Raw genomic sequence first — 7,730 nt, forward strand, 5'->3', positions numbered from 1 at the left:
TGTGGCCTCACAACGTTTGGGGAAGTGAAAGTCATTGGAAAGAGGAGAATGGGCTCCGCCTTGAAACAGCCCCAATGACCACAAAATTGCTAGTATGAGAATGTCTGTACCTTTGCCGTCCCTTTTAACTCATTTCCATTGTGCCCCCTCCCCCCAGGTGTTTGTACCAGAGAACCTCCATTCTACATCATCACAGAGTTCATGCCGAATGGAAACCTGCTGGATTACCTGCGTAACTGTGACCGGGAGGAGGTCAACGCTGTGGTCCTGATGTACATGGCTACTCAGGTGGCTTCTGCCATGAGCTACCTGGAGAAGAAATACTTCATCCATAGGTGAGAACAGGTTTTGTACAGGTGTATCTGATCATTTGGTTTAGGGGTCCATGGAGTGAGTGACAAAAAAAACTACTAAAGGCTTGGCTTTTTGAGAGCCTTCTTTTAAACTCTGATTTATAGGCATTTGTTTATGACCTTTGAAGCAGTAAGGGTAGAACAACTTGTTTTACATGTACTTACTTGTACTTAGTCCTACAGTCCCCATCCTTGGGCATAGACTAGGGCTGGGTATCGGTACAGCGTACCGGTACAAAACCGTTTTTTCTTATTGGACCGGTCCAGAAAAACCGGACCTGAAAAAATTAGGTGGACCGGATGTTGGACCGATTAGAAAATTAACAGATTATTTTATCACGCATTCACACGTTTTGGCGCTTGCAGGTGGAAGAAAACAACAAGAGTGAAGTAGAGTAGAGTTTACAGTAATTTCTACCAAGTTTTACAGCCAGTCGTACAGGTGCAGTTAGCGTTGTAGGATTTTAAAACGCCAGTGTACGTCTAATACTCCACCAAACAGATTTCTTTGTAGTGAAATGGACCATTGGTATGAGTCATACTGAATCAGGTCCAGGTTCAGGTCCGGACCTGGACCTGATCCTTTGGACCTGAACCGGACCTGGACCTGGATTTTCTGTACCGGTACCCACCCCTAGCATAGACCATGGACTAGATCCCTCTGTCTGGTGCGCTCTTAGGCCCTCTTTCCAGCTTTTTCAATGGGTAGCAGGTTGCCCTGGAGGTTCCATGTGAAAGTCTCTCTTGTTATTTATTGCTGGTTTGCGCAAGTTGTTCCCTTTCAATGTCCCTATTAACTTGCTTTGTGTGGTGCCATAAGTCCAACTACATGTTCTCTGCCTTCGAACTGGCAGAGGCTTGAGATCACCCATCTGGTAACAGATGCACAAGAACAATCAGATAACAAAGACTTTCTCCTTACCCCACAGGGACTTGGCAGCGCGTAACTGCCTGGTTGGTGAGAGCCACCTGGTGAAGGTGGCAGACTTCGGGCTGTCCCGGCTGATGACCGGAGACACGTACACGGCGCATGCCGGCGCAAAGTTCCCCATCAAGTGGACGGCACCGGAGAGCCTGGCTTACAACAAGTTCTCCATCAAGTCTGATGTTTGGGGTAGGTTTTCTTGTCTTCTTATGGCGTTGGTAGAGTGTTGGGCTCAACACAAAAGGTCCCAATGCCCTGATGTTGTGCCGTCTGGCAAAGGCCACCTAGCCTCTTCAGATGATCTATCTAATTGTGTACCAAAAAACACACCACGGATTTAGTGCGCCAATGTGCCAACATCTATACACATTGACAGGGCTCTCGCCAGCGTCCGTTTTTCCGTCAATTGACGGAAATTTGCTGCGTCTGACGGAAAAATTTTAAAACCAATCCGTCAACCTTGACGGACAAAAATCCTTGGTGGAAGCTACAGGCGGCTTGGGGACGCCCTCCACGACCGTAAAAGTCACACACTGTTTTGCTTTTGTTATGATTGTTGACAATGTGTGTCGGCACCCTTTCGCATACGATAATCTCATTAAAACCCGTTTTTCAAGGTCTCAGTTCAGTACTTCTACTTAATTTTCGCGGTTTTCGCGACGATTGTAACTAGCTGGCGGAAAAAAATTTCGAGCTGGCTAAAGCCCTGCACATTGACTTCCATTTTGTTGTTGTTGTTGTCCTGTGGTCATGGCAGTTTCAGGTAAAATAATGCCAGTCTGTTACTTGAGATTTGACTAAGTTGGATTGAACAAAAACACCTGGAGTTTAAAGTTTTCAGAAAGTTCTAAACGTAAGACTGATTCAGTGATCGTTTGTTTCTATAGCATCTATATTATTGCAAAAATGATGAAGGAAACTGTACTTCAGTAGAAAGCAGACTTTCCTATGACAGTGTTGGAGGCAATGTTTCATGTTTTTTATCACTTGTCTCCTTGAAATTCAGAAAAGAGACTTTCTTCTTCAAAAAGTGTCTTGCTTGTGACTTTTTGGGGAAAGTGGACAATTCCTCATTGTGTTTCTTTTGAAAAAAAAAAAAGACAAACAATCTGACTGTTGTTAACTGTTTTTACAGCTTTCGGTGTGCTGCTGTGGGAGATAGCGACCTACGGGATGTCTCCGTACCCGGGGATCGACCTGACGCAGGTGTACGAAAAACTGGAGCAGGGATACAGGATGGAGAGGCCAGACGGCTGTCCTAGTGACGTGTACGAACTCATGCTCAAATGTAAGTAACTCATGCTTAAATGTAGGTAACTGGTAGAAAGTATTTAGCTGGCAGTCTGTATAATGTCAGTAGTACATGTTTTAATGAGAGTTGGAGCAGGGATACAGGATGGAGCGACCAGATGGCTGTCCTAGTGACGTATACGAACTCATGCTCAAATGTAAGTAACTTATGCTCAAATGTAAGGAACTAGTGCTCAAGTGTAAGTAACTAGTGCTCAAGTGTAAGTAACTCATGCTCAAATGTAACTTGTAAGTAGCTGGCAGTCTGTCCCATTGGATCAACTGTAGTCTGGGTACTGTCAGTAGTAGTACTAGTTATACATAATGGTAACAGTAGAAGGTACAAGATAGAGAGACCAGATGGTTGTCCTTGTGACTTGTTACAAACTCGTATTATCAAGTGTAAGTACATTTAACTGTTGTTAAGCCGCCATTATACTCTTTCCAATATGCTGAATGCTGAGTAATGGCACTGTGTGAAGGATTTATAATTAGACGTTCCCTTACAAAGTCAGTACAACTATCTACAATTTGTAGATGGAGAACTTCTTGTGTCACTTTGTATGTTGGTTACTTGAGAAGTTGAGTTTTAACATAATTGTGCTATGTTGCAGGCTGGCAGTGGAGACCGACAGAGCGGCCAGACTTCAGGGATATTTACGATGCCTTGAACACCATGTACCAAAACTCCAACATTAATGAAGGTAGGGAAACAATGAACACCTCACAACATGTTGCCAAAAATTATGCAATAGTTTTATTTTTATTTTTCCACAATCATGCTGCTTCACACCAAAAATATTTAGCAACACTGTAAACCTAAGAGCTTAGTATGAAATTCCTATAGTCCATGTACATTTTATTTAAGAATAAGAATGATTAATCAGCATCCAAACACACTTGATCAGTGACATTTACTAGCGGGTTTATCATCTAGCATTCCCTATCTTGTAAGATTAAGATGTTATTCCACGAACATGTACATTTATTTATGTAGATGTTGTAGCTTCATTTTTCATTCAATTTCATTTGATAGACTAGCAACTACCTCTGTTCCTTGGGTTAACACTGTGTAACCACTATTATGAAGAACTTGTACTAGAAAGACTGACTTGTTTGTACTCCAACCTTGCAGAAGTGGAGAAGGAGCTAGAGCGTGCGCCAGACCTCCCCACGAAATCCCGCAGTACGAAGCGAGGAGAAGACAGTTCCGGTATCGTCCCTCTTCACGGCGCCACGGAGCCAGGTACCTGTGAGTGTCCCACCAATCAATCAATCAATGATCAATAACTCGTCAATATCACCTTTCTCTGCCCAGCATGCTTTGGTGCTTTCGGTATGGCAGCCTTAAAAAGGTGTTTTCCAACAAGAAATACCTTCCACTGTGTTGAAGAACCTTAGTAGATATATAAATCAATAAATAAGTTGACAACTGCCAAGAGTAAGAACATTTCATCATTCGAAATTTGGTGTGCAAAGCATTGTGGGTGGAGAAATGGTGCGTTGTGGGATAATGTGGCCATGGAATGCTGCCTTGTGGGAAGAGTAAGGAAGCATTAGGCCTTCAACTTGTCCCACACTGACTTTTATGGTGATTTCTTTTTCTAATCCATGGTGATTTTAGATATTGAAAGTACTGGAGTTTTTTTTATTGAATTTTCTTGATTTTTGGTTAATAACCTGTTATAGATTTCTACTACAGATCTCGCTATTACAAAATGTTACGTAGTGGATGCTACTTGAAATATCTGACCATTTGCAATACCTATCCAGTTGCTTGTCAAATGAGTGACTGCTGTCTTTAAATTACATACATTTGTATCTTATTACCTAGATGTCTAACCTTCATTGACATAGTGGAGCTTTCCTAATGTTTGAATGGAGAAACATTTGCATATATCCTAATTCTTTTAATATCAAGACAATAGGAATAGATGTGAAACCAGTTTTGGCTCTTCCCCTCTCCAGATTCCAAGTCCCAGAAGACATCAGAGAAACAATCACCACCGTTGCCTAAGAAGCAAAGCAGCAACAAACACAAGGACAAGGACCGGGACAAGAAGGACGATCAGTCGTCGTCTGGGAAGGAGGAAAAGTCGGGGAAAGAGGAGAGTCGAATGAGCAAGGCTTTCATCAACCTTCCCGCGCTGTGGAGACGTAGCAGCAGGATGAAACGTCCGGCCCCGCAGCCTCCGAAAAGGAGCAGCTCTTTCAAAGACGAGGCCACGCAACACAAGAACAACGACACAAACACCTACCCGCCAACGACGAACTCCCACCCATTGTTCCGGCGGGAGGATAAAAACGGGATGTCGCAGAATTTCGAGAATCTGAACCAGGAGCTGAACGCGCACCTCTCGCAGACGAGCCGCAGCCTCGGAAACCTAACGGTCGACGCGGGATCGTCGGGTAGTAAGTTTCCGAAGAAGGCGCTCCCGTTTCCGCATGGAACGCGAGAGAAGTCGCACGCGATGCATGGAGGCGGTCGGACGTCAATGTCGTCACTAGACATCAGCGAAGACAGGGATTCTCAGCCGACTCCCCACCCCCACATGCTGAAGTCCTCCTCTAGCACAGACTTTAACTCGACCCTGCAGAAAACGGAGAGATTTCGCGGCGACACTGACTCCCCCTCCCCTCCTGCCAGGAGAACGAAAGCCGATAAGGCGGAGCGAAAATGGAACAAGAGCCCGACACACAGTATTAAGAGCGTTAGCGGAGCGTTAGAGAGTTACCACAGGGACGATGCACTCCAGGGTGCTAACCTCGCAAAACACGAGAGGCCGAGAAATCTGCTGACCCCTCCCCCTAGACTTCCCTCACAAAATCCCGGCCATACGGAGAAAAAATCTAGCCCAGATTCTAAGGATAGCGAATCAAAACCGGACAACGGTCACAACGCCGTTTCCAAGCCCGCGAAGAAGAAACCAGGCTACCTTAAGAAACCTGTGCACTTAGGCAATCTCCATATAACGGAGGAGGATTTAAACGATAGAGGGCTGAGAGCGGAAAGAGCAGAGAGTACGGCAACACCCCCTCCCACCCCCACAGGAGGGGTGAAACTCTTCCCCGGTATGGCCCCACCCGTAAAGGGTGCGCAGGTCAACCCTGTAGTTAAACCACCCAGGACTTCCAAACTACCGTCGTCCGATAGCGGTTACCAAACGTCAGATTACAAATCCGCGGACAAACCCGCGATAACAAGTCCCAAACCGTTGCTATCGACTCACGGAGAGGGACCAAGCTCTCCGTTAGGATTCAAACCGCTCATTCCCGCTCGAGTGTCGCTGAGGAAAAGACCGCTGGTGGAAAAGCCGTCGGAGGAAGTAACGAAGGAATCCTTGCTACAAATGTCGGACAGTCTTCTACAAAAACTGACAAACACTAACCACAATTCCTACATTGGGGACGTGCAAGAGCTAGGACAGGACTATCTGAATGCCTGTTCCCACTACATCGACAATGTCCAACAACCGCACGCGAAGTTTGCCTTCCGTGAGGCAGTGAACAAGCTAGAAGGGTCCATGCACGAGTTAAGACTCTCACAAACGTCTACAAGCCATCATCCCAATATCAACAAAGTCCTAGCAGAGCTTAGAAGAACTACCAAGGAAATCAGCGGCATTGTTAAAAGATAGTACAGTGTTCTTCCATCCGTGTATGTTTAGGTAGCAGTTTTCCTCCTACAAATGTATGTAAGAATCATGTCTTTATTAATTTGTTGTCCAAATGTAGTCAAATTTAGAAGTATAATATCTTTCCCACATGTGGCTATGGGTGTGGCGGCCGTAAGAGTCCTTCAGTGTTCTCCATCCATGTGCCTTGCTTGAGATTTTACACCGGTTCTTTCCACCGGTGTAGTTTGATACATCCTCTACTCCTGGAAATACAAACAACAGGATGAACAGGGTGTTAGGGCTTTACTGCTGTCATGTCTTAAAGCACATAGAGAAAGGTACATGTGAACCAAGTTCGCCGAATCTGGGCACATTCTTGTCTCAGAATGTCCAGAAATTTTGCTAAGAGTCTCCGTATCTCTTAAATCATGGATTTCAATCTTGTGATATTTTGAGTTACAAATTTCTACAATGTCAGACCTGGCATCAGACGAGGTCCCATCTCAAATTGAAACTTTTTTTTTCTTAATCTTTTACTTCTTGATAACTTAAATTCGTGAAGTGTTTGGACCTGATTGTCGCCTGTGTAGATGCACTGCTATTTTTCCTACAGTTGTGCTGCATTCTACTACATGTATGGAAATTCTGGGAATGCAAACATAATATCAGACTGAGTTCATGATACGCAATGTATTGTTTGGCAATGCCAGTAGGGTGAAGCAATTTGGGGTCTGGATATACAAATGTATGTGGGACTGGTCTGTCTGTAACCTAGGGTAAGAAGCTGTGCATATCACTCCTCTATTGCCATATCATTGCCAAAAGACTTTTTCTGGTTACATGCTTGCCCCCCTCTTTTTCGAGTGGTAGCAACCTTACTTTTGTAGAGTCTGGTCCATACTTGGGTGATGCCACTTTGACAAGAGGGAGAGGACTTAACATTTTTTATGGGAGAACTGTTTAATTTTCAGTCGTTAGTTAAGGTGTGTAAGAAAATTGCTTCCGGAATGAAGCAATGGAAATTTTGATGAAATGTAAAATCAAGAATAAATCAATTGGTTTATTATAATCCACACTTTTGTGCAAATATGGAAATATTGCAAGTTCCATTTGTTGTTGTTGTAATAATTGTACAGTTAATTTTTATCCATTCCATGTTGTGCTTTCGTTTATTCTGGGTTTGTAATAATGTAATAAACCTAGCCACACACTGACTTCTTTGTACACTACATGTAGCTTGCACTGAACAGTTACTAAGTAGACAGCAAAATGTTATGATCTTGGTACACTCTTAGAAGCTAGGCGGTGCATTTGTACAAATTGTAGACTCTTTGAACACTGTTGGATTTAAGGATGCTATTGACACGACGTACAGTTTTCTGCTGTCCATTGTTTTCATGATTATAATTTCTCAGGTGACTCCATATAATAGTTAACATGATCTATTACAAAGCATATTAAATAAAAGCACAAGACACGAGTATCTAGCCATGAAGCCACAAGATGAGGTCTTTGCCACTTTCTTGCATTTCCCTTGCTTGAGTG

The 7,730-nt window shown here is 43.8% G+C and overlaps 1 protein-coding gene across 2 annotated transcripts in view; it reads left to right on the plus strand.

Moving 5' to 3' along the window:
* The window catches only part of LOC118420419 (tyrosine-protein kinase ABL1-like), an 85,573-nt gene extending 77,901 nt beyond the window's left edge, over window positions 1-7,672 (plus strand). The window contains exons 7-12 of one of the 2 annotated variants that reach the window (XM_035827199.1): window positions 158-335; window positions 1,283-1,467; window positions 2,414-2,566; window positions 3,183-3,272; window positions 3,704-3,820; window positions 4,537-7,672. In XM_035827199.1, coding sequence (XP_035683092.1) covers window positions 158-335; window positions 1,283-1,467; window positions 2,414-2,566; window positions 3,183-3,272; window positions 3,704-3,820; window positions 4,537-6,206 — 2,393 coding nt within the window. In that variant the 3' untranslated portion in view covers window positions 6,207-7,672. The remainder of the gene's footprint in view (window positions 1-157; window positions 336-1,282; window positions 1,468-2,413; window positions 2,567-3,182; window positions 3,273-3,703; window positions 3,821-4,536) is intronic. The other variant, XM_035827200.1, reaches the window with a different exon arrangement.
* The last annotated feature ends 58 nt before the right edge of the window (window positions 7,673-7,730 follow it).

Source organism: Branchiostoma floridae, chromosome 8, assembly GCF_000003815.2.
Source record: "Branchiostoma floridae strain S238N-H82 chromosome 8, Bfl_VNyyK, whole genome shotgun sequence".
NCBI lineage: Eukaryota > Metazoa > Chordata > Leptocardii > Amphioxiformes > Branchiostomatidae > Branchiostoma > Branchiostoma floridae.